The 27,008-nt window shown below is 36.9% G+C and overlaps 2 protein-coding genes and 1 pseudogene across 2 annotated transcripts in view; 1 reads left to right on the top strand and 2 right to left on the bottom strand.

Moving 5' to 3' along the window:
- Ppp3r1 (protein phosphatase 3 regulatory subunit B, alpha) overlaps window positions 1-12,646 on the top strand; it is a 61,238-nt gene extending 48,592 nt beyond the window's left edge. Inside the window, exons 3-6 of the mRNA XM_020175181.2 lie at window positions 3,085-3,261; window positions 4,479-4,538; window positions 5,103-5,287; window positions 10,513-12,646. Of these exons, the coding sequence (XP_020030770.1) occupies window positions 3,085-3,261; window positions 4,479-4,538; window positions 5,103-5,287; window positions 10,513-10,560 (470 nt within the window). The 3' untranslated portion in view covers window positions 10,561-12,646. The remainder of the gene's footprint in view (window positions 1-3,084; window positions 3,262-4,478; window positions 4,539-5,102; window positions 5,288-10,512) is intronic.
- A 1,952-nt stretch (window positions 12,647-14,598) lies between these two features.
- Window positions 14,599-26,861, bottom strand: Pno1 (partner of NOB1 homolog). The gene is made up of 7 exons (XM_020175179.2): window positions 26,584-26,861; window positions 26,240-26,389; window positions 24,103-24,186; window positions 23,842-23,902; window positions 23,508-23,625; window positions 17,657-17,727; window positions 14,599-17,043 (listed from the first exon to the last, which is right to left on the bottom strand). Exons 1-7 carry the CDS (start codon window positions 26,785-26,787, stop codon window positions 16,976-16,978), a joined length of 756 nt encoding a protein of 251 aa, XP_020030768.1. The 5' UTR covers window positions 26,788-26,861; the 3' UTR covers window positions 14,599-16,975.
- Window positions 23,091-23,270, bottom strand: LOC141415130 (U2 spliceosomal RNA; annotated as a pseudogene).
- Window positions 26,862-27,008: the final 147 nt, after the last annotated feature.

Below are 27,008 nucleotides of genomic sequence, written 5' to 3'. Positions count from 1 at the left end.
TAAGTCACTTTGTTCAGTGCCAGGTAACTGAACCCTTTAAGTATGTTAATTTCAATCCTTAATAGCTTTCTAAATGGTTCATGTCCCAATTTCAAAAAATAGTATCTAATAAATAGTTTCTGCAGATATTATGGTACTACATTCCTCCTTTTACTCATTCCAGTGATACACTCTGGAAGAGATAATCCTGATCTGTCCACTTTCCTTTTCTACTTCTTATATACCAGTGATCTCTTTTGCCATCACTTTTTCTGGTCTGCATGCTCTCTTTTAAGGAGAGCATGAAGAGGGCAGCTCTTTAGCAAAATCTTCAAATGTTGAGAAACTATTCTGAATGGCTTACTGAGTTGTTTGGTGTCTGGTTAGTGTTTTACTTTAAATATTGATGGCATTTTGATCAAAAAGTTTTGAATGTGGAACATTTATAATTAGTATGTAAACATTTATTGAGCACCTGGTGTTTTTTTTTGTTGTGGGGGGATAGGCGATGGGCTGTACTGAGTTTTGAACTCAGGGCCTCATGCTTGCTAGTAGGCAGGCAATCCACCACTTCAGCTACTCTACCAGTCCTTTTTTGTGTGTATATTTTTGAGACAGGGTCTCTGTTTTTGCCTAGGCTGGCCTCAAACCTCAGTGCTCCTGATCTCTGCCTCCTGAGTGGCTAGGATTATAGGTGTGAGCCACTGACACCTGGCTGTTGAATACCTGATTTATGCACTGTACAGAATACTAGTACACAGGTTGAGGACACTGTCTCAGATAGAGGTGAAATATAAATAAATAAGCAAAAAAATTTGTAGGACTTTTATTATCCCTCCCCCACCAAAAAATAAGAGTTTTAGATTTCATAATGGAGAATTCAAGTTAAAGTAAGATTTGAGTATGTTGCTTTTATCATCTCTTCTTCCAAAGAAGAAATATTCTTTAATAGAGTGACTGTGTTTTGTGTAGTTGCTGTGATCAGGAAGTGTATATTTTGATTTTTGATCAAAATATCGTATTTTGCTGTTTGAAGTAGATGAATCTTTCATTAAATCAATGTGAAGGTGTTTCTGATATAATACAATGGATATGTTCCTGAATAATCTCACATGCTGCAAAATCACATATCTGGGAAAAAATGTGGGTAGGATAGATCATTCATATCCCACAACTTTGTAACCGAGTACTAACAAATAATACTGATCTTAAAGGTACAAACACCAATTAACTTTGGCATTTATATTGACTACCACAGCTCATGTCTTATGAGCCTTAAAACGCTTCTTGTGAAGTGCAGATTCTTGAGTTAATTTATTTCAGCAGAAACTAATTTTTTGGAACATGAATGATGAGGCAGTGTATAAGCTACCGTTATTAGTATTAGGGGATGGGGTGAAAAACAAGAGAAACTGACTTTGCCACTTCATCTGTACCCTTAGTTTTCACTAGAAGCCTTGACATCTTGAAGCCACCAAGCTTACTTCTGTAAAGGAGGTAACATGCAAATTGGTCCCTGGCTTGTGATGATTTGAAACCCATACACATTCAGCAGGAAATACACTTTGAAATTTGAATTTTGATCTTTTCCTGGGTTGTGATAGGCAGTATAATACTCTCAAGATTCTGGGCAGTGCAGTCAGCCTGTGATCACAACAGTGTACTCTGTTGCTGAATTTTTTTTTTTGATAACAAGTATTCAGCAAATTATATAAGGCATTCAACACTTTATTATAAAATAAGCTTTATGTTACATGACTATGCCCAGCTAATTTGTGTTCTGAGCATATTTAAGGTAGGTTAGGCTAAACTATGATGTTTGGTAGGTTAGATATATTACATGCATTTCCAGCCTTGGGTATTTTCTTTTTTGGTGGGACTGGGGTTTGAACTCAGGGCTTTGTGCTTGCAAAACAGGCACTCTACTGCTTGAACCACACCTCCAGTCCATTTTGCTCTTGTTATTTCGAAGCTGGGATCTCACAAACTATTTGCCTGGGCTGGTCTCGCACTGTGATTGTCCTGATCTTAGCCTCCCAGGTTGCCCAGATTATAGGCGTGAACCTAGGATATTTTAAATTTGTGATGGGTTGATATGCACTTCGCCCCATTGTAAATCAAAGAGCATTTATCTGTATTGGGAAAAATCCCTATGAATATGGAATTTCCATGCTAAATTCTTACAGGGAGGGCATAACATTTACTTTGTTAATTTTCTTTTAAAAATTTTGTGGTGGTTATACTTAACTTTTGGTATGTATTTGTAAGTATTATTTCTGTTTAGCCATGATCAAAATTATTTATCTGAATTACTCTGATACTGGAAATGATGTAATTTAGAAGAAAATGACTTACCCCTTTTCAAGAATGCATGTGAGTGAGGGCTGAAGGCATGGTTCAAGTGGTGGAGTAAATGCCTAGCAACTTATAGAGTACTTACAAACTAACACGAACATTTCTTAAATTATTTTTTTCCCTTTAAAGTATTGAAAAGTGAATTTTGATAGCTTTACTTCTTTATTTGTTTTTAGTTAAGAGGAGTAAAAGCTGTGTCTTAATACTCATACTTGGAAAGAGTATTAAGAACTAATCTGAAATTGGAAGAATATTTTTAAAAAACTGGTCACATTTGCTTTCCAAGAAGGGAATTGGATGTTGTGGGTGAGAAACTTCTGAATTTGAACCATAAATTTATTAGAAATAAATTACAATTTTAACAGAAAAGTGCAAAAAAAAGTGCTCTTATAATAGAGCAGAGATTGATTTAGCTTGTCTAGTAGGAGCTCTGATTAGCTTAGCACTGTCAGTCCTGGGATATCTCTGTGACCTCCAATAATCAGCTTAGCACTGTCAGTCTTGGGATATCTGGGTGTTCGCTCTAACAGTTGACTGTATATTATGGCAGGAACAAACAAATTGAAGGGTAACCAAGTAAAAATAATTACATTGTACTTTCTGTCTTAGAAAAATCAGTCAGTGGTAGTATATGTAAGTCTTTTAATGAAATTAGAAATTAAACTGTTGGGTAACTAACTCTTGGACTTTTTTCTTTGAATCATCTAAAATCATTTTAAAAAAATCTTGCTATCTTTTGTTTGCTTTTAGTTGATGCTGATGAAATTAAAAGGCTAGGAAAGCGATTTAAGAAGCTTGATTTGGACAATTCTGGTTCTTTGAGTGTGGAAGAATTCATGTCTCTGCCTGAGTTACAACAGAATCCTTTAGTTCAGCGAGTAATAGATATATTTGACACAGATGGGAATGGAGAAGTAGACTTTAAAGGTAAGAAAGTTTTGGTCTTTTTTGTTGTTGTTAAATCACAAGATAGGTAATCTGTGTGTAGTCTTATAGTTCTATGTACAAAATGAATCTTAGTTTTTCTTTTTTTTTTTTTTTTTTTGGTGATCTTAAAAGATTATGTTAAAAATCCTCAAAACCTGTGGCACATGCATTTTCGTGAAGTAAGATCCTTTTGTTTTTTTGGCCCATAAATAATCAAATTGTCTTTTAGGGTAACCTACTCCAAAAAGGGAGATTTCATACTTCCTTTGGTTTTAGAAAATTATTCTTACTTGAGGGCAACTTACAATATTAGAAGCTACATTTTTTAACCTTTTTTTTTTAACTTTGTAAAGAATGAGATCTGCACTAAATGGTGATGTGAGCGAACATTATCAAAGAATAGGATTTATTCATTTTAATTTAGCTAGATTGTACCAAGACATTGAATAGTGCTTTTACTAATATTAACATGATCCATAATTTTTTTTTTTTTTACTTAAAAGTAAATAAACATTTCCTTTCACTAGTAAATTGGCTTTGTTAGTTTGGAGAACTGAATTACAAGTGAAGGGGTCTAAAACTGGTTATGATTTAGTGCTTACAGATAGTGAAGAAAAATGATCATTTTGCATGAAACTTCCGACAGTGTATTTAAATGATTCTAGTTTTGGAAGGAAAAGCCAAAATTATTTTTGTTCTGGCAGAATAACTTATAGTCTTTTTTTCAAAAGCTCCTTTTTAGTCATATTCTAAGGAAAAAGTTTAGCCTAAATTACGTATTTTTGAGTGTTGTGGTTTTCAGCGTTTAACACATACTCAAATTGAGTAGCTCAGAACTTCCAAGTTCAAGTAAGAATAAAAGTAGAATCTTGTTTGTGAAGGCTTTATATTATTATTATTATTATTATTATTATTATTATTATTATTTGGTTGAGAACAGTGTCTTGCTATGTTGCCTAAGCTGGCCTGGAACTCGCTATGTCCTTGAACTTGGCAGTCCTCCTGCGTTAAGCTACCTCGTGCTGGGATTACAGGTTTGTACCTCCATGTCCTGATTGTGGAGGTTTTAAATTGGTCATTTTCAATTTTCAGCACTGCTAGTAATGTTTTGTTCTGCATAGGAGATACTCTTTTTTGAGTATGTAGGGAAAATAATATTTTTTTGTGTTAATAAGTGAAGGTTTGGTTTACAAATATTTTCAACTCTTCTTATTCAGAATTCATTGAGGGAGTCTCTCAGTTCAGTGTCAAAGGAGATAAGGAGCAGAAGTTGAGGTGTAAGTATTTTTCTTCATTGAGTTTATTATTCATAAATACCACCATTCCATGCAGTATTATAGACTTCTTTTAAAATATTCTAAAAGATTTTTTTTATTTAGATCCTTTAGATATAATGGAAACTTGACATTTTGATGAAAATCCTTCATGCCATTTGTAACTAGTGTCTTTGAATAATGCTGTTTTTACTTGTATAGAGGGAAATCAAGAATTTCCTTCTGAAAACAGCCATATAAACTACCTATATAACTTAGCTCAGAGTTTTGTTTTGTTTTGTTTTGAATGAAAGTGGCAAGAACTGTACTAAAGAATCTGAGAGGTAGGAACTGTTACTACCCCAGTTCTATTCAAGGTTAGAGAACTTACCCAAGGTCTGGCCTGGGCAATTTTTACTTCATAGCTCATACTCTTAATATACTGTGTTAAACTAAGCCTATGGACACCTTCTACATTTGGGAAGGAGCCATTCTCATAATCATAATTTCATATGTTTGGCAATTTCTGGGTTCTTTCTCATTGAAATATTCGCAAATTGCCATTGACTTTCATTTCTCTTCTTTTAGTTGCTTTCCGTATCTATGACATGGATAAAGATGGCTATATTTCCAATGGGGAACTCTTCCAAGTGTTGAAGATGATGGTGGGGAACAATCTGAAAGATACACAGTTACAGCAAATTGTAGACAAAACCATAATAAATGCAGATAAGGATGGAGATGGAAGAATATCCTTTGAAGAATTCTGTGCTGTAAGTACAGAAGAGCACTTCTTACATTAATTATGTTTAGAGAATGGGTATTTTGTTCTAAAAATTTGTATGTTCAATTTTGCCTGATTGCCCCGTATTTAAGTTTTGAAATGATGTTTGTTTTAACTGTTAATAATTTAACAATTATTACTCTCAAGAATGAATATTCTTAGATATTTTCTGATAAATTGTCCCAGGAATAGTAACAGTACCTTTTACTTAATGTTGGTACCCCAAATTACAACTGAGTTATATTTTTAAGGTTTATTTAGAAAAAAACGTATTTGAAAATGCTTCTGTGGAAAGCATGTGTTCATCAGTTTCAGCTGGAATACCAGAAACTGCTTCATAGGGAAAACAGAAAAAGAAGGCCTATTCATCCTAACCTTGCCTTGTGATTTACCCTCTCCTTTTCCGAGCTGCAGCTTGATTTGGGGCTCTTCCCAGAGATGGGCCTACAGCTACAAGATGCTCTAGGAAAATAATTCTAGGCGGAATCTGGGGCAATAGCTCTGCTTCTCTGTTTATTGCCTTTCTTCAGTGGATTCAAGGATTTGGCACCATTCAGTCCTTCCCACAGTTTCACAAACATTCAGCTTCTCTTTACTACTTCTGCCCCTTAACACAGTTGTACTAGTTTTTGATGTGTCAAAGGATTTTTAACAGCAAACTAGAGATAGAGATTACAGAAATATCCAGAATAGAGGCAGAGATAACAAAGTTTTGAAAGTTTTCAGTTAGTCATGACTGGATATTTCTTTAGGAAAATCCCCCTGCGTTTCTTTTTCATTTTTAAATTTAAATCACACAAAGAAAAACAGGTTACTTTGGTAGTTGTGTGTTATGTTGTTTTATGTGTTAGTTGTGTCTACAGAAGTGTAGATACTTTGATGCTCAATAAATGTTCATATTATCTTTACAGTGTCTTCCTTCATCACAAGCAAGTACTTACCTTTCAGTTTTGTTTTATTATGTAAAGTGGGACTCTAATGTAAAGAATAGGTAATGTTGTTTTGGAAGACTTAGATAAGTTTGAGACCCTGCACTACTGCCAGCTGGTACTGCTATGTGTTTGCTTCCCTTCTCCTCTTTCACCATTGCCAAAGATCACTGAAGGACTCCTAAGGCCTGGCATATAGTGGACTGTGACAAGAGACCAAGCTGATAGTGGCATTGTAGATAGCAGCCAGTTTTTAAAAGAAAGAAAGAAATCTCTAGTCTTGTGGAAATAAAAGAAGTGGAAAACTCTAGGCTGGAGTGATAGTGGTGTATATAAAGTGAAAATTGCTTGTTTTTAATAAATACTAAATGTAACATATACCTCACTTACCAGTGGAAGGAAATCAAAATATATCTTGTATGTGTGATCATGTTATCTACACTAACACATAACCTAAGCTTTGAGTTTGTTTTCTAATATTTATACAAAATTGCCTTTACTTGCATTTTTGCGGGGCATAGTACATGAATACAGGAAAATGTTTTGAGTTAAAACAAACTTTTCAGTCTGGGGGCACAGCTCAAGTGATATAGTGCTTGCTTAGCAAATGCAAGGCTTTGGTCAATCCCCAATCCAATCGATCAATCAATCGATAAATAAAGCAAGCCAAGTTTTCTTACTGTTGATCAGGTCTATAAGTTTGGCTCTATTGTGTTCTTTTTATTTTGATGTCTAAAGCTACAGAAGTGAAAGTGATGGAAAAACATTATTATTATTATTTTGGGCAGTAGTGGGGTTTGAACGTAGGACCTCATGCTTGCTAGGGAGACAGTCTGCCACTTGAGTCAATCTACCCTCCCCTTTTTGTGTTTGGTATTTTCAAGATAGGGTCTCTTGAACTACTTGCACGGGCTGGCCTTGAACCACTATCCTGAGTAGCTAGGATTCTAAGTGCGAGCCACTGGTATCTGGCTAGAAAGATATTTAAAAAAAATTACATACTATATATGTACTTAAGAATTTTAAGAGCACTTAATATAAACAAATTGGGGTTAGTGACAGTGTTATATAGGTGGATTGAACACAGGCATTTATTTTTGCTTCCTCCTAACACTTGAAAAAAAATGAAATTAAAAAAAAGTCATGAATCCACAAGGACAAAATAAACACCAGAGAGGATAGCAACTAAATTTGGTGATTAAGATAGTTGAGTGGTCAGCTAATGCAATAAAGAGAAGAAAAAGATTATAAACTGTCAGCCTGGAATCCTGAGAACAGCCTGGTTTATAATGCAGAATCTCTGGAAGACTCAGACATTAGTGGCATGAGTAACTCTGGAAGGGTGAACTGTGGGGTGATGGCGAGGCTAAAAGCAGGAGGACTGGTTAAAATCTGTTTTCATAAGGCATTGGAACACCAGGACTTCTTCCCTTTTCTCCTCAGCTGGACACCTCTTTTTCCACATCCCAGTGAGAAACTCAGGGGAGTCTCTAGGCTGGGAAATATGAGGCTGATATGGGAGGATATGTTGGGGACTTAAGTGAAAATAAGCATATTTGCATGTTGTCATCTCTAGTCGTCTTCCTGGACCTGACTCTGGCCTTGAAATTTATACCCTCCAGGCAAGAGAGGAGAGCCCTCCTTGGAGGAAAAACTTATCTCCCCAAAGAAATGGTCCGACCACATTGACTCAAAGTATACTCAGTCACTAGCCCATCATATACACAGGTGTTCCCATGCCCTTTCCATAGGAGCACAGCAAGGATTGCCAAACATTAAAACCTCTACCATGGACCCAGAAATGAAATCAAACCCAAAAAAGAAGCTTGGAACAAACAGGTTAGGCAAGGGCAGTAAAAACTTTAAAAGCAAAACAAAAATGTGTCACTGTTATTCTCAGGGATATAATGAATCTTTGAAACAAAAATCAGATAATATGTAAAAGACTTACTGGAAATTGAAATTTAGAGATGCATTTTAGGACACTTGAATGTCCCAGCAAAAAGAAAAAAGGGGAAAAAAATCTACAATGAATCAATAATATACTTCAAACCAAAAGTAATTATTTCTTGACTGAAAGGATTTACTGAGTATCAGCATAGGAAATAATTATTGTCTGGACCTAGGCACATTGTCACGAAATTTCAAAACAGAACAAAGAGATGGGTCTATTAATTTATAAAGAGCTGAGAATAGTAGGGTAGAAAAAGAGGAGCTTCATAGAAAGAATCAGAACATAAATGGCATTGAATTTCTCAGTAACAAAGTTGGAAACCAGAAGGCAATGGAACATTGCTTTTTGAAAGTCTGAGCATAGTTATTTCCAACCTAGAATTTTCTATAAACTTAAGTAAATTACATGTAGAATAAAGACATTTTCAGGTATGCAAATCCTTTTTTTCAGAAACTACCAGGGGATGCTTTTCTACTGTACTAAGCTATAAGTAAAAAAAAGAAGATAGTGTGGGATCCAGGAAGCAGAGGTTCCATTGTGAGGGAAGGAGACCTCCAGGATGATGAGGAAGAGAGAAGCAGAAATGAGAGGCTAAGAGAGCAACATTCTAGGTTGCAGGAGGTTAGGAGCTCTGGGAGTGTCCTTAAGACAATCAATAGAATTACCTAGTGTATTTATATGTAGAATAAAAGTTTGGGGTTGAATTAATGATAAATAGAACATCCAGCAAAGTAAACCATCAGACAGTTATTCACTGTACCAAAAAATGTATTGGAAAAAAAAGTAATAGCATACTGTTCTGTTCAGCATTTTATACTGCCACACCAAGGTGTAAAAAAGCTAAATTTCTATCTAATCCAAATAAAGATAACCACGGTAAGAGTGTGGAGGTTGAGAAGTATATGGAGTAGGAGATGGAGGGGGTAAGGGTGTGTGAAAGTGTTATGCTGATCTTTGGTGGATTGAAGTCTATGGATATTGACTAAAGCTTTAAAAGCAAGAAAACAATACAGACCTATTATTTGGAGACCCAGAGGTAAATAATGTCAGTTAAAATTTTTAAGTAATTATTTCTTCATGAAAAGAAACAGAATGAGGACAAATGCAAATGACTTGTTTCATAGTAGTACTTAACTAGATTTTTGGTGGGGGGTGGTAGTACTGGGGTTTGAACTTGGATTTGATTTTGGTAAGCAGGCGTTGTATCACTTGAGTCACAAGTCTAGACCACTACCACTAATTGGCTCTTTATGCTTTATTTTTCAAATAAAGAAGTACTTTAAAAGATAAGTCTAAATGTAAAAATGCAGGTTGCCAGTGTACACAACATGAATTAATCTCAGAAATACAATGTTGAGTGAAAGAAGCTAGACACAAAAGAAATTCCATTCATAAGATATATAAAATCAGGTCAAAACTAATCCATGGTGTTGGTTGGGGATGTAACTAAGTGGTTGCCTAACATGCACAAGGCCCTGGGGGTGGTGGGGGGGGGTGGGGGTGGTGGTGGTGGTGGTGTGTGTGTGTGTGTGTGTGTCTGTGTCTGTGTGTGTGTCTGTGTGTGTGTGTGTGTGTGTGTGTGTGTGTTAGGAGGAGGGCATGGAGCCAGAGTGGAGTTGTGGTAGTGGTCTGGATACTGACTACTTGGATTCATCAAGCTGTGGACCTTTATGACTCATGCACTCTGTTATATGTAAGTTATTCATAATAAAATATCTCCTTAGAGTAGTATAGATGATTACAATCTTAGATTACCATGGCAGTATTCACTGAGATTTATGTAACTCTATGGAAAGACAGCATGCAGAACATATTATTCACTTGGAACTTTTTAATACCTTTGAGAATAGACTAACAGTGAAGCCCATATTTGCTTTTTGAGGATAATTTTTATGGCACTGTGATTATCATGTAATATTAAAGCATTAGAATAGGAGTTAAACTACAGAGCACAAGTCCTGTCCACTGCCTGTTTTTGTATGTCTTTGAGCTAAAAATAATTCTTACATTTTTAACATGTTAAGAAAAAAGAAAATGAGAAAGAAACTGTATGTGGCCTATAATGTCCAAAATACTCTGGCCCTTCACGGAACAACTTTGCTGGCTTTTGTATTAGAACACAAACATGTGATGTCTGGTACCCTAGAAGGAAGAAGCCTTGAAAATTTTAACTCGAGGCACACAATGTGTGAGTTTTATTTTGTTTTTAAACTGTTTTTGAAACTGAATAAAGTAGTACATTTTAAAATTATACTTTGATAAAATGTCTAGACTACTAAAAAGGCATTTTTCTCAAATATTGTTAAGCTTGGTTTGTTCTGTTTGTCACAGGTTGTAGGAGGCCTTGATATCCACAAAAAGATGGTGGTAGATGTGTGACTCTTTGAAGAGTACCACCCAACACTTTTGCTTTCTTCTCCATCTCTGAAGATCTGCTCAAGACGTCCAGCAATGCTCTCTGTGTATTTAAATGGAAGTATTTTTCTCTGTGAAGCCACATTTTCCAACATGAGCCTCATGAAGCCAACTAAGTGTTATTGAACTCTTACTTTCTCAATAACTCAGTGTAGCACTTTAAAGTCTGAAGGACAGCAACATGAAAAGAGCATATCAATGTGGTGGAGAAAGGGAAGGGGTTGGCTTTTTAATTTATTTTTCTTCATCTTTTATAACAAGAAAGTATCTATATATACATATGTAAATATTTATATATAGATATATGTAGCTTTCTATATATGTAGTAGGTTGGCTTTAATTTAATATACTTGATTCAGAAACAAAATGATAAAGAGTACAAAAGTGCCAAGCAGAACATAAAACATCCTTACTTTTATTTCACACAGTTTTATATGTAGATAGAAGATTGTACAATTTGAGCCAGGTGTTAGGCCAGCTATTTTCCTGTGCTTTTCTCCTTTGAGAGATTGACAAAGCATTTGTTAATGTCCTATTATTTACCTTAATTACATTTTTTAAACAAAGGAGTCTGTAACTTTATTTATACCTATGAATATATTTCCAGGGACTGTGTCTCATTACTGAGCAGCTTTTAATCCATCTCTGTCTGAGGAGAAAGTATAATTCAGTGCTGCTGCCAAGAGCTAGTTCTTGTGTTCATCTAATAACTGCACAGTGCTGTGGCTGCTTCATTGTTAATTTGTAACTAGGAGCCATTAACATTTATTAAGTGTCCCTGAGTAAATGTAACTTACCAGTTGTGATTTTATACATAAAAGCCAGAAGTTATTTGAGGCAATCATGAGTTCTTTTATGCATTATTTCATGAAGAAAACCTGAAGTAATCATGTAACTGCTTAGGATATCCATTTGTGTCATTATACATGGGTAAATAATGTCATTACACTCCTCTTTGAACCATGAATTTCCCTTCTATGTTTCAGAAGACTTGCAGCTTATCTTAAAAAACTGGTAATATTTAATGTATCTATACGACCCACAATACTTGTGATTTAAAATGGGAGAAATCTTGCTAATCTGTATGCCATAGAAAAGCAAAGTTTTATCCAAAACTTATTATTCTTAAATTTCTTTATCACAAGACATAGAGGACATGATGGTTTTGTTTGCCCAAATAATTGGTAATGGATGATCATGTAATAAATTTGTGTGATTTAAAAGTAGTATATCACCTTCCACCACTTGATCATATCCCTTCCCTTTTCTGCAAAGGTACTGTATTGGCTGGAAGAAAAACATTTTGGTTAGCTTTATATGACAGTAGTCTTTCCCTATGTAGTTTTTCTATAAAAACTGGTTTTATAATCATGAGTGGTAAAGAGCAGGTGGAATCAAGGGGGCTGAACCTTAAATTGGGCACGCCTGCCTGCCATCGCTGTTCCTTCAGCTGAGTGCTGCACATCATGGGCTCTGTCTGTGAGAGAAAAATCCCGGTGCTTGGTGTCCTTGCATGACATGGAGTTTTGCATGTAGATCGATTTAAAAATGTACCTCTTGTTTACATCATTTGCATAATTTTAAAAGATAATGTTGCCAAACTTTGGAAATGTTAATGTTAAACTGAAAATCTCCACTACATGTAACTTTCTTCCTCTGGATCAGCACGTGGCTTGCAGTCCCAGCCAGTGGTTTGCTCTGTTCCAGTGTCAACTGCCATGTGCTCTGCTTCAAGGGGGACTAGTCTTTTGTGAATTTTTTGTACATAATTATTTGTTACAAATATTTTAGCAAATGCTTTCTATTTCTCTTGCTTGTGCATATCTTGGCTGGCGTTACAGAAAAATAGTGCAAACATTATTTCCTTACTGGGGAATGAGGGTTTTTCTTTTTTTTTCTAGTTTGTGTGTGGGGGTTGGGGGGGGTTGGGTAAGGGAGGGGGCAGTTTATGTTGAATGTTTAGTTTTTCTTCTGCATGATATTGTCATGTTGTGGGATCTTTAGAAAACTTCATACTGTATGAATAAGAAAATAAAACATTTGAAACTTCCTTGAATGTATTCAGTCATCTTTGATGGACTTTCACAGCTGTAACATAGTTTGTTATTCTATAGTTTTATAAAACTTTGATAAAGTGATGTTTATTTTTTCATTATAAGGCACAGGGAGAACAAGTGTGCTTTATCACTGAAGGGAAACATTACAAAGCCCTAGTTAAAAAAAAACAAACTAAACCAGTCCTCATACGACTCCCCATCGCATCGCTTCCGTGCTGTCTTACGACTTAGCCTCTCTCGTTACCTTAACCTCCTGTGGCACCCAGAGCTTTTGGTTTGCTCCCATCTTAGGCCTCTGCACTGTTTGTCCCCCTCTCCACCCAGTTTTTTTTTTTCAGGTACATCCTGGCTCAAAAGGAACTCTCCTGATTGCCCTGTTTAAAAATACAAAATAGACCTCCTTTCCCATCTTGTTACTTTTTCCATAGCATTTGCCCTTTTCTTACATAATCTACGTTACGTATTTTGTCTTCCCTGGTTATAGAATAAAATGAATGAAAGCTCCACAAGACTAGTGATTTGTCTTTTTATGTATGTACCTTTTGACAGTCTGCTTAGCCCAGGCTGGGCCTGAACTTGTGATCCCCTGCTCAGTCTCTAGAGTACCTGGGATTTCAGACGTGTGCCACCACACCAAACTTCAAGTTGTGATTTTATATTGCTTTTCAGTATTTTGTTAATACTGTGTTAATATGAGTTACTAGATGAAAATTAGTATTTGAGACTTTAATTCAACAACTGTAGAGTCCTTACTACATGTCTAGCACTGTAACAGGGAACTGAGATACTCATGCCAGGTAAATGATATCCCTAGCCAAGATGAGTTACAGGATGTAAGGTATCATTGGGTATGTACAGTTACAAAACACCATGCAGTGGAATGCACTGGATTCTGTGGCATCTTAGAGTACCCTAGGAGTATAGGTTTGTTAAACCTATGAAAACAAACACAAAAGTCCTACATCTTTAGCTAGTTTTAACAGTCTTTAAGAGCAGACATGATGGTTATTCAGAGTGAAATGCAACTCACAAGAATGGGAGAAAATATATGCAAATTATATACTGATATAGGGATTGATACTCAGAATATAAATAACTACAACTCAACAGCAACAACAAAAAACCTGATTAATTATGGGCATTTGAATAGACTAAAACATATACAAATGGCAAATAAACACATGAAAAGATAGATGCTCAATAGAACTAGTCATTAAGAAAATGCAAATCAAAGTCACAACAAGATGCTTCTTTACTCATTAGGATGTATTACTAAAAACTAAAACACTGAAATAAGTGTTGGGGATGTGGAAGAAATTGGAAACCTGCATTTTGGCAAGAATGCAAAATGATACAGCAACTGTAGAACACAGTGTTTAAGTGTCTATCACCATAAGCTGTCACAATCCCACTTCTGTATATACACCCAAAAGTAAAAGAGGAAGGAGGAAGATTTGGGGGGGAGGGGTGAGGAAGTAAAATCAGGAACTCAGTTACCCATACAACATCCGTGGCAACAGCATTTGAAGTAGCTAAAGGGTAGAAGCAGCCCAGGTATTAATCAGCAGATGAATGGAAAAATAAAATGTATATACATATAATGGAATATTATTTAGCCATAACAGGAAGGACATTTTTACATACGTTTGAACCCTGAAGATACTATGCTAAGTGAAATATTGTGTGGTTCCTCTTTTATATTACTGGAGTAATAAAACTTAGAGACTGTAATGGTGGTTGCCAAGGGCTAGGGGGAAAAGAATTAGAGAACTGGTGCTAAAAATTACAGTTTCAGTTGCAGAACAGAAAGTCCTGGAGCTGGATGGTAGTGATGGCTACACAATAAAATGGATGAACTTAATGTCACTAGACTGCATAATTAAAATGGTCAAAGTGGAAAGCTTTATGTTTCTAACTTTTTTAAAAAAAAACACAAAAAGAAATGTAATATAAAAATGAATTTTAATCTTTGTGGATAGTTCCAGGACTACAAAGAAAATGGTGTTAAAGTTCACGTCTTGAAACAGTCTTTAGTCTTCAGACAACTCTCACACACTCATAATTCTCTCATTGCATTAGCTGAACATTTCAAGTCCAATGCTATTTCAACATTTCACATCTCTTGGGCTTTTATCAGCTAACTAGAAGAAATGGGGGAGTCCTTACTCTCTCAAGCCTCCTGAAGCCTTAATGGTTTCTCTGACCAAATAAGGAATTGATATTTGCACAATATGTAAGCATTTTGCAAGTTCTAGAATGGTTTGTATGTTGTTAGTGCCAGTAGCCTCACATTAAGGATGCTGTTCCAATCTTAACATGGTTACCGTGTCTCTAGGATCCGGACAATTAGGTCTCTTCCCACATGTTCAACATGAACTTTCTTTCTACCATCCCAATTCTTGGCAGCATGGGAATTAGAACCCAAATCTGGGATGACTAGGAATCCCCAAGCCACTGAATACCTAAGAAAATACAATTCTCTCTCAGGCCCATCCCTAAGGGAATGTGTATAAGTAAATTGTAGTAGGTCAGGAGCTGTGATAGTTTCCAAAGACCATGAGGGCTTAGAGTGACAGACACAACAGCATGACAAGTGCCAAAGATATATGGATAAGCACGGATAAGATTTAGTGTCTTGGCCTTAGAGCAGTTTAAAAAAATAATTTGGTTCAGATTGTTAACTACCAGTGTGATAGTCAAATTTATTACCTCTGTTCCTTCTTCATCCATTCCTATTCTAAAAATTAGTTCCCTCTAACATTTCATCTCCCTCTCAAACCCCAAATTGCACTACTCCTTAGGGAAGGGGAGATAAAATCATTTGAATACAGACACGCCCAAAACAAATCCTTGAGTCAAAGTTAGTAACCGAAATTTTTGCAACTGCTAAGGAAATACATCTTTTGTATTACTGATAGTCTTAACTACATAAGAAGCTTCAAAAGGAAATAAATTCAAACAATACCAAAACATTATTTCACTTTAACAGAGAACCCAAATTTTCCCAATCAAAAATATGTTCTTAACTTTCTGCTTTAGTTCCTTAGAAGTCAACATTACCTAGTAATGGTTCATTCCAGCCTAACTGCTTTGAAAACCCAATATAAGCTATGGATCTTATTTCACAGAAAAGCACATACTAAGCAGTAGTCATGACCTTGAATATATCTTCCTGGACCAAGGGGGACTGTGGGCCAGAATTGCCTTAATGCTACACAGACTCCAGAATAAGGAAGTCCCAACATATTCCTCTTTTCAACAGGAGTAAAGGAATCTGATACCATCACACACTTTCCCCATGCTGTTGTGTTGCCAAAAGCTAAAAAACTATCTTTGGTGGGCTATTTTCATCATTTTCCAGTTGGCTTCCTTTCTAAGCATTTCCAATCCCACACAATATACAATGTAGCTTGGACAGCAGCACATGTAAGGGACACAGAGGAAACAGAAGCTTAGTAAGAATGGTTTTTCTTTTGGCTCTTACATGAATTTTCCCATACTTCCACCATTAAAGTTTTTGAAATGTACAGAAGAATGCAGTATCAAAATTACATTTAATAAAGTGGGTTCCTATCATTCTAAAACTACAAAAAATACTCAGGTCATATTAAAAAGGCAGACACTAGTTAACCTATTGCATTTGGAGAACATAGTCATTTTCTTGGGGGGAGCGACACATTCTTCTACCACTTTATTACCTTTACTGCTTGAAGAAGTACATCAAATGTTGGTAATGCCTGACTACTTTCATGAAATACTTATTTGAAAAATAAAACTCTCCCCACAACAACTTCATGATGCAAGTCTTTCATTTTACAAACTGAAAAACAGGTACAAACATTAGCACTTATTGGTTAATATAATGTAGCCAAAACTACTGTTTATTACCTAGTTCTATAATATTCACACAAGGACACATAGGTTTTCTGAGATAATTCTTTTAATTACAACTATAGAGAAGAACTGTTTATAAATTTATAAATAAAAAGCTTAAAAATTCATGCAAAAACTACTTAAGCAAGTTTCCTCTAAATGAGGATTCTAAACTGCAAAGCTGCTACATGTGATTTAAAGTGAAAAATATGATAAATTATACTTAATGTGTAAGTATAACAGACCTTGCTATTTAAACTGTCCTGTAAACTGTTGAGTATGAATAGTATTAAACCCTTCCTTTCTGTTTTTACTGCTGAGAATGAAGGAAGGCACCCAGGCTTAAAGTGACTGAAAAATTCTTCACAAGGTTTCCTGTGAACACCTGCAGGGTATAAGGTCTTTTTCTTTAAAGTCCAAAGATAAGATACAAAATCTCTGATTTAAAATCAGAACCGATCTGCTGATCTGTTAGCCACAGCTCGAATAGTGCCATAAACCTTCGATGGAGGATTTCCTGTTTAAAAAAAAAAAAGTAGTCTAAATATACAAATAAACTAGAATATGTAGAAATTAAACAGAAGAGGGTCTACAACCCTAATAAGAACAGGGACTTTGTTGTTGTTAGATCTATCTTGAATCACCAAAAGAACCTTAAGGAAAATCATACCCAAATAGTTTTCAAAACACATTTCAAGTTTCTAATAGTCAAAGACACTGAGTTGTCAAAATACTTCAGAAAGAACTCAGTCAGTCAGGCCTGGGCATGAGAGGAAAATCCCAAGTTTTCTGAACACCTGCTGTGATCCTGCAACTCAGATTACACGGATCAATTAAACTGACAGGCTGTTCAGCTCCCATGTTATCAAACCTAAACTGAGATATTCCCTGCTATTCTGGAATGGCTTTCTGTACTTCCTCAGATTTAAGCAATATTACTCAGTAAACCTTTCTTTTCTTAAGCAGACAAATGGAATCTAAGCAAAATATTCCTGTTTTTCTCTAAGCTCACATTTGCCAATTCCCAAGGACTTTTGAATATTTTTAACATTATCCTAAGCTGCCTTGCAAATGTGGCTTGAGTTCCTAAATTTCTTTCTAGAGGAAACACCAAAGAAATAAACTATTACCCAGAATGAGGTTGCAAATAGCAGTTCTTGCCATCTTAATGTTTTGGAAAGAGCCAAGGATGTGAACTTTCCTGAAAAAGATAAAGTGAGTCAAGTTAGCTACAAAAAGCATTTCCTTACCTAAATTCTGAAATCCAAAAACTCCAGAAAATTATGATAGACCCAGATTCCTAAATGAAGCCGGGGGGGGGGGGTAGATGCACATCATAAATAGCCTAAAATCACTTGAATTTTATGGCATATGAATTGTATCCCAATTAAAAGGTATGAGAAAAGAAAAAGTTTTTTAAAAGATTCCTGGATAACAGTGGCTACAAAGCAGTGAGAGCTTTCATGTGCTAAGGCCCTGCATCCACATTCTCATTTAACCCTCACATGACCTTTACTAGGTAGATGTGATTCCCATTGTACAAATGAGGAAAGAAGTTTACAAAATAAAAGAAACCTGCATCTGAGGCTGTAGCTCAGAGGTAAGAGAACTTGTCTAGGCCCTGAGTTCAATCCCCAGCATGGAGGTAGGGGGTTTTTATGGGGGAACATGACAGACACAGAAAGCAAGCGACCTATCCAACACTACATAGCTAGTCACTGAATACCCAGAAACAGGAGTATTGTACATAAATTATACCATGTTCAGTTTTTACCATAAAACTTTCTAAAGATTACCTAAATTTCTTCAGTATGCTGATGATCATCAGATCCTTCTAATAGGCATTCCTAGGGGAATGACTCAAATAAGATCTATATTTATAGAATTTTTTGAGGGATGTGGAGAGGGTACTGAGGATTGAATCCAGGCCTTGCAAGCTAGGCAAGTGCTCTGCAATTTGAGACATATGTGTCTCCTCCCCCCATCTACCAACCCTTTGGTTTTTTGGGGCAGTACTGGTATTTGAACTCAGGGCTTCACAAGCTTGCTGGGCAGGCACTCAATCCCTCCAGGCCTTTTTGCTCTGGTTATTTTGGAGACAGGGTCTCAATCCTCCTATTTTAATCTTCTCACTCTACCTGGGACAGCAGGTACATGGCACTGTGTCCAGCTATTGGTTGCAATGGGATCTCCTGAATTTTTTTTTGCCTGGGCTGGCCTCGAACTGTGACCCTCCCAATCTCAGCCTCCCAAGTGTATTTTGTTTTTGAGACAACATCTCCCAACTTTGCCTTGAAATCACATCTCCTTTCCTCTTTCTCCCTTGTAGCAGGGATTATAGACAGATGCCACCAGACCCGGCAGAATTTTGTCTTTTGGAGTCCACCTTCCAAAATGTATTCACTGTATCAATAAGTGAATCCTCTGTACCTTCAAATTCCCATTCACCTTGCTTTAGCTAAAACCCACCTCTCATGATGACCAGTTTTTGGGTTTTTTTCTGTGAACAAGTACCACTGACTAGAAGGGAGCAGGTGTTTCTTGGCTCCTCTTACCACCTCTAGACCACTCACCAGACTAGAAACACTCAGCTTTGAATCTGTTCTCTTCACACTTACTCCATTTTGTTGTGGTCTCAGCTTCCCCCATAGTTTCTTCCTGAAGACTGTACCTACTAGTTTACTGTCTTTGACTACTCCCATCATAATTCCTGATAATTATCTGTGCAATGATTAATTCCAATACACTAGCCTCTTGGGTCCTTGACACCTTTTATACCAGTATGGACCAAGTTTTCCACCCTATTCTCATGTCTTTTGTCACATCCTGAACTTATCATTAGAACCCAGAAAAGAGGATGGTGGTGATAATGAACTCCAGGAAGACAGAAAGCAGATGAATGAGCAGGAAGTGACTTTGCAAATCCAGGTAAACTGACACCTAACTTGGCAGTGGGAGCACTGAGAAGCAGAGCGCCAGGGAAAAGACACCAAGACCTAGGGATTCTCAGAGGAAAGGGCAAAGGCAAAAGGAGAAGCCAGCATTTGGTCGGGGGTGGGGGGAGAAAGGGACTTTTCCAACAGAGACTCATAAACATCTGATGCATTGAAATATACCACGGAGAGATACAGAGGCTGCAGAGCTCTACATTGAAGTAGCACAATGAAAACTGAGAAAGCGCATGGCAAGTAAAGATTTCTTCCTAAGGGGAAAACAAAGTTGCAAAGAAAAGTTGTCACAGAATTTCACCTGGATGGGCTATGAATCTATGGAGTACTGGTTTCTGTTTTTAGGTAATTCTGCGGAAAGTGAGTGTGTACAACATGGATAGAAGAGGGAAGAGAAAGCTAAATCTTCATCTTTCAGGATGGAAAGTCAATATTGAATCTGAAAAAATTAATCAAAAAGCTACAGAAAAACAAGATGCCTCAGAAATACAGCTAAATAATTATTTTTATTTACTTATGTTTTTTGGTGGCACAGGGGTTTGAACTCAGGGCTTCACGCTTGCTAGGCAGGTGCTCTTACTGCTTGAGCCACTCCACCAGTCCTATTATATTTTGAGAGAGGATCTTGCTATGTTGCCCAGGCTAGCCTTAAACTTCTGATCCTCTAGCCTCAGTCTCTCAAGTAGCTGAGAATACAGGTGTGTGCAATCATGCTAGGCTCAAGATAAATAACTTTTTAAAATTAGTGAGAATTAAAACTGTTTCCTCTGGGTGTGGGTGAAATGAAGGTAGGTAGCAGATACTTTTGCCTTTCTTTTTTGGCAGATACTGAGGTTGAACTCAGGGCCTCACACTTGCTAAGCAAGCACTCTACCTGTGAGTACTTTTAGTACTAAATGAGCCAATGTAGTACAGCAATAGCTGGAAAAGAATACAATAAGGTAAACCCATCTTATGTGTGGATTTATTAATGTGATTTTGATCAAGTGTGGTTAAAAAAAAATAATAATCAAAAGATTATTATTCAGGGGCTGGCAGAGTGGCCCAAGTGGTAGAGCACCTGTTCAGCAAGTGTGAAGTCCTGAGTTCAAGCCCCAGTACCACAAAAAAAAAAGAAAAAGCCAGAAAAAAATTCAAAAGCAAAAATTTAAAATTCCTGTTCAAGCACTACACAGCTCGGCTGATTCAGAGAAGCTCTCAATCAATCTTGCATTATCACTTGTGTTTAAAATGTTTTATGATCTGGTGGGTGTTTCCCTGCCCTTAATTTTGTGAAAATATGCCTAAAAGCAAAGTAAAATTTATGGTAATCTTCCCAAGGGAAAAAAAAAAATAAGATGCAGTTTTTGGTGAGCAGTATTAATATGTACAACAGCAATTTTTGTAACAGTAATGTAACCTACTCCATGCGGCTTCAAGTCATGGATGCTCAGACCTACTGCATATCCACTGTAGGTAAATTTGAGTAATTCTAGAGTACTGAACTCTATGCATCCTGAGCATTCGTGGTTGTTCCTCAGTGGTGGTCTCCTTGGAACCGCATGCCTGTGGACATAAGGGCCTACTGTTCAGGCCTCAAGGCACATAGGCAACATTAACTCCCATCTGGTATTCTGAATGTATCTGGAACAAATTATTTTTTTACTTTCATATCTTGTTCACATTGTACTGTATTGTGCTAAATTATTAGCAATTCATCAAAATACTTTTTAGAAGTACACAATAGTACATCTTACAGTTATTTCACAGTCAATATAAACTGTTAAACGTAGATTTCCACTTAGCCTATTTATAGCAAAACCAGTAAGACAGTACTTCTTTAATTTTATCAAGTTGTTTGTGGTTTAGTTTGTAAGAAAAATAAATACAAAAGATATAATGGAGATTCAAAACAACAGGTGAGGTATGAGAAGCCACACTCCACAGCCTACATACTTGTATTTCTATTTATGAGAATTTCTAGAAAAAGCAAACCACAGTGATATAAGTAGAGCAGTGGTTGCCTGGGAACAAAGTGGGGAAGGGGACAGATTGAAAAGATGCACATGGACGGGGTATGGTAGTGCATACCTGTAATTGCAGCTACTAGGAAGGGAGTGCTAGGGGGATTTGAGTCAAGACCAGTCCATATAAAGTTACTGAAAGACCCTATCAGAAAAACAAACTATAAACAAAAGGACTGCAGGTGTGGCTCAAGTGAAACAGGGCTTGTGAGGCCCTGAGTTCAATCCCCGATAAAAAAAGATGCACATAGAACTTTCAGGATGATGGACTAAGGGAGTGTAGGTGAAGGTCAGGACCATATCATATTAGCCAATTCATTGAACTGGACACTTAACACAGGCAAGTTTTATTATATGTAAATTACACTATAAGAAACTTAAAAAACTGGATTAAGACCAGACACAAAGCTTACACCTGCAATCCCAGCTACTCAGAAGGCAGAGATCGGGATGACAGAAGAGTCTGAAGTCAGCCTAGACAAAAATTTAGTGAGACCCCCATCTCAGTCAGCAAGCTGGGTATGGTGGTACACCTGTGATCCCAGCTTACTGGAGGAGGCAGGAGATAGGAGGATCAAGGTCCAGGACAGCCCTAGGTAAAAATTTAAGGGTCTACCTGAAAACTTAGTAAAGGCAAAAAAAAGAGCTGGGGGCATAGCCCAAGCAAAAGAGCATCAGGGTAGCAAGCATGAGGCCCTGAGTTCCAAAAAAATTAAAAAGTGAGCTTAATTAGAAGTAGTTAAATTTAAAAATTATAAATTTAATGACATATTAGCCATAATTTCACTAGCAAATCAGTTAGGTCACAGAATTTCTAAATTAACAAAACCTTTTAGGGCTATATTTGGTAAGTAAATGTGGTATACATTTCCATGTTTTTGAAACTTCCAGCATTAAAACTCTGGCACCATATATTAGACGACAGGCTGTATTGACAATATACCTGGCCTCAGGTAGTATCATAATTATCCTTAAAGTATAAATAATGTCCAAAATTTAGAGTCTAAATAGTGGTAAGTTTAGAGCAAAAGTGAAGTAGTAAAGAAAATTATGTCTGGATTGAGTTATAAGCAGATTGTTCTGCCCCTCAGTCGTCAACTGCTTCATTTTCAACTTTGTGGCATTACATAGAGCTCTGAGCCTAATCGACAACAGAGCAGCTTTGACCTTGTGGGGGGGGTCCCCAGCTTTACTTCCTGTACCCTTGGGTGTACCTTAAGCCCGTGTCATCTTATCTGTGTTCACATATAACTGCTTGAGAACTTTTTACCCAATGTGCAATACTCACATTACTTTTATCAAAGTCTAGAAATACATAGTGTACATATATTTCTAAAAATACAGATACATGTACTTATATGGATATATATTTCAAAGGCATGCTTTACAATGGCATTTGAAATACCCACTGCTTGGTCTCCCTTAACTGATTTAATAGATTCCCTTATGTTGCCATTTAAATCTTTACTGTAGTATCATTTCTTTTAATTTTCAATTCAAAATTTTTTTTTTTGGCAGTACTGGGGTTTGAACTGAGGGTGTCACACTTTAGAATACTGGCAGGTGCTGTATCACATGAGCCCTATTTTTTTTTTTTTTTTTTTGATTGTGGAATGGGGTACAGCATTTTGGTTGATACTACAATATGTGGAGGGGATGGAGCAAGCTCCCATTCCATCTCCTTGCTCTAAAAATCCATTTAACATATTGTCCTTGGATAGAGGATTAACCAGATATTAAACTGGTAAGAACAGATACTATACTTGGTCCTAGCCAAAAAGCTGAGAAGTGATATAATGTTCTTTTAAGAGTGATTCAAACACTTCTTATTGCTAAATGAGAAAAAAGTTATCATTAGTGAAATTTTCTTAATCTAATCTCCTTTCAAAGAGGCACTACTAATTCAGAACCATATACCTACAAAGACTTAGCAGCAACACCAAGCACAAAATAAAACTGTCTTGACTTTTTTGAACCTAACCAAAGATCAAATATAATTTACAATACTTTTCTCAAGTTCAGATACTTACACATCTGCCAAAACTATTCGTGTCCGTGTCACATTCTCTATGGTAAACTTGGTTTTTCCTCCCTTGCCAGCGATTCTTCCTATTGCTCTGGATAGATGGTCTCCCTTCAGGGGCTTAACTAGAAGAGAAAAAGCAAGATCTCAGGCAGTAAGCTGATCCAGAGTGACATCCTCTTCCTTATAAATATTAATCATTAACCAGATTTATAACATAAAATATACACATTTTTTAAAAAGTGCTAATAATACATCAAAATACTCTTAGAAACAAAGTCACAACACAATTCAAAATCAGCAACACAAAAGAACAGTTGGGCAGAGCACCAGATGCTTACCATCTGTAACTTCAAAAGACTCCAGGAAGAGGTCATCAAGCCTGATGAGGGCAAGTGCATCCTAGAACATGGAAGTAAACACTGTAAAGGACCTTGAACTTAGACACTGCAGAATGAGTGACACAGAAAGCACTGTGCAACTAAATTTCACAAACTAGTGCTATAAGATTTAATGCTTTGAAAAGGGACTAATCCATTGAAACATCCACACTGAATATTTTCTTTTTCAAGTCTTATTTTAGGTATCACAAAATCACTCACCTCTACCTGAAATCCAAGAATAAAGGCCTTCACAAAATCAGCTGCTTTTGTCAGAGCACTAACATCCTTGGTGTCTTTACAAGTCTGAAAAAAACGGTAATTAAATTATAAATTATGGAGGGAATGAAAAAGAAAACATTCTAACAAAATACCAGAAATGACTTCCCATTATTATAATTTCCTTCACCACCATCCTTCCTCTATATGGTCAATTATGGTCCAGTTTTTGGTAAGATAAGCACTGTCTTTAATTTGCAAAACAAAACCTTCCTACCCCCTGAACTGGGCAACTCCACCCAAAGACTGTGAAATGACTGATCCTGGGTTAACAGCAACATTCCTCTAGCACAACCCAATGGCTGTCTACTCCTTCACTGTCCAGGCTAGTCCTTTTTCTCCTCCCTCAAGGCAGTCTTCCCTGGGAGTCCCGACCTAGACTTCTGACATCAGTGATTTCATATATACAGATATAATTTTTATGTTATTTCCTAAATCAATGACTCTGGTCCTAACTACTTGTATGCTTGCTGCTGAGGGGGGAAATCAACAATAGTTTAAGTGGGGTTTCTGTCCTCAAGTAATTTACTTAGCAGCTGTAAAAATAACTACTATAAAATCCCTATCCTTGTAAATAACATGCTTTACACATACTAGCTTTGATCTGCATGATGACTTTCAATGTTATGTGATACACTTTTATATGGGAGTAAACTAAAGTACTAAATAGTGAAATAGGTAAGATTCAAACACAGGTCTGATTTCAAAACTATTACTTCCACTCTTCCACCCAGATTCACAGTAGAGTTGAGGAGACCGGGTATTTGACAAATTTAAACACATCCAGAATAGTGTTGTGGGAAAATATTCTGGGCTTTCACATTTAAAACTAGATCCCAATTTCAATCTTATATGTGACATTGAGCAAGACCTGGAGATACTCTAGGCTTTAAGTTTTCTCATCTATAAAACAAGGAGGTCAGAGTGGAAGGTCCTGACTGGTCTCTACCATCATCAAAATTCACTTATTAGCCTGATGACTTTGGCCAAAACACTCAGTATTTTTGACCCTCTATTTTCTCACATCCATTAGCGGGGATCTCTCATCTGCTTCACAGGGCTGCCCTAAGACTAAATGATGTTGGCATGTCAAAGTACCACTGTGTTTAGTACGGCCACATGAACAAATACTAAGACTCCAAATTGATAATAAATTAATTGATATTAGCTGTAATAAATAAAACAGCTAAACAAAATAAAGGTTTAGGTGCTGAAGAAGTAACTAAAAAAGGGGTTTATAAAGGAGAAAGAACTTCAGCTAGACTTTTGAAAGATGATTGGAATTGATGAAGGAAGAGAAAGGAGTACAGAGGAAAGCCTCTCCTGAAAGCAAAGCCACCAAAAAACATAAAGAACTGGTGACAGAAGAACTTGTGACTGGGAATCCTACTTGAAAGGGAGGCTAAATCAATTAACTTTTTATCCTTTAAAAATGCTTAAGATGCCAGGATGTCATAATAGAAGCATTGTGATCTAGGATAATCTGGCATTGGCACAGAAGATGGAGTGGAAAAAGGAGAGACTTAAAATAATGATGCAAAGGAAACATGTTGTGTCATGAAACCAAAAAAGCCTGAGAGTAGCAATGGGAGCAAAGAGGGATTCTAGTTACATCCTACATTATTTTAAGCTTTACCAACTAGTCTGTACCAGTCTGACTCTTGGACTGACATCATAGAATGAAAACCAAAACGTTTGTGTGTGTGTGTGATAAGTTTTTTTTTCTCAAAGTAACACATCCCCCCCCCAAAACAATACTACTTCTATAGCACTTGCACTGCAGTGAGTACTTATATCTAACATTTTAACATTTTCATATATCTGTGTACTTAGCCTTTCGAAGATACGCCCAGCCCTAGCAAGTATTTTGATATAATCTCAGAACCAGTTTAGGGATTCAATTAATATTTATATTGAATGATGATTTTGAAGGCATTCCTGAATTCAAACTCATCATGATGTATTAAAAAACCGAAAAAGACCATTTACTAGAACAAGGTCTATTAAGGAAAATCTATTTGTGTCTTTCCATCTCTATAGGAGAGAAAACAGAAGATTCAAAAATGGATAACACTCTTACTCTGATTTCTACATTCCTTGATTTCAAGTTGAACCGTATCTGAAGTCCCAGATGTTCTACAATAGGAGTAAATATCTTCATCCAGTTTTCTTTTAGTGGTGTGTATCTATTAGCTGGGACTGGAATTTTCCGTGTTTCTTCTTTCCCACTCTGCAATTAAAAAAACAAACAAATAAACAAAAAAAACCACAACTCACGAGATGTTGGGATGCGGGTGGAGTTGTAAAATGACAGATGACCCGCAAAAAGCTTCCCTTAATTGAGCTAGTTAAAACCTCACGGCTGAAGACATCATCCACAGGCCACCAGCTTGACCCGCCCCTGCTTCGAGTCCCCGCCAGTACCAGAAATACGTCTCCAGACAGCGGAGGGAAGACGGGCCTCTTCAACGGCCGGGCTTCCTCCGCGTCCATGCCACCCGCGTCTCCGTCTTCCCCCGCTGCGGTCAGCTGCTCAGCCTGTCGTTTCTTCGCCCGCCGGCCACCCTTGCGGGTGATCTGGCTGAAGCCGTCCTCGGCCCCGGCGCTCTGAGTCTGCATCTCGGCCATCACTTGACTCGACAAGCACTTGGAGCGACAACACGTGCGCTGCGGCACCGAGCAGGCGCACCACGTAGGACCCAGCATCCACCAATCAACCACAGGCCTCCGCCCCTTCTTAAAGACGTCCCACGCCGGGGGCCCGAAACAGAAGCCGTCTATTGGGAGTATCCTAAAATATGCCTGATTCTTAGGGTAGCCCTCGGTCGCGCAACTCACAACCGAGCATT

This window comes from Castor canadensis, chromosome 12 (assembly GCF_047511655.1).
Source record: "Castor canadensis chromosome 12, mCasCan1.hap1v2, whole genome shotgun sequence".
NCBI classification, from domain to species: domain Eukaryota; kingdom Metazoa; phylum Chordata; class Mammalia; order Rodentia; family Castoridae; genus Castor; species Castor canadensis.
The sequence above is the reverse complement of the archived record's forward strand: the minus strand, read 5'-3'. Positions and strand labels throughout refer to the sequence as shown.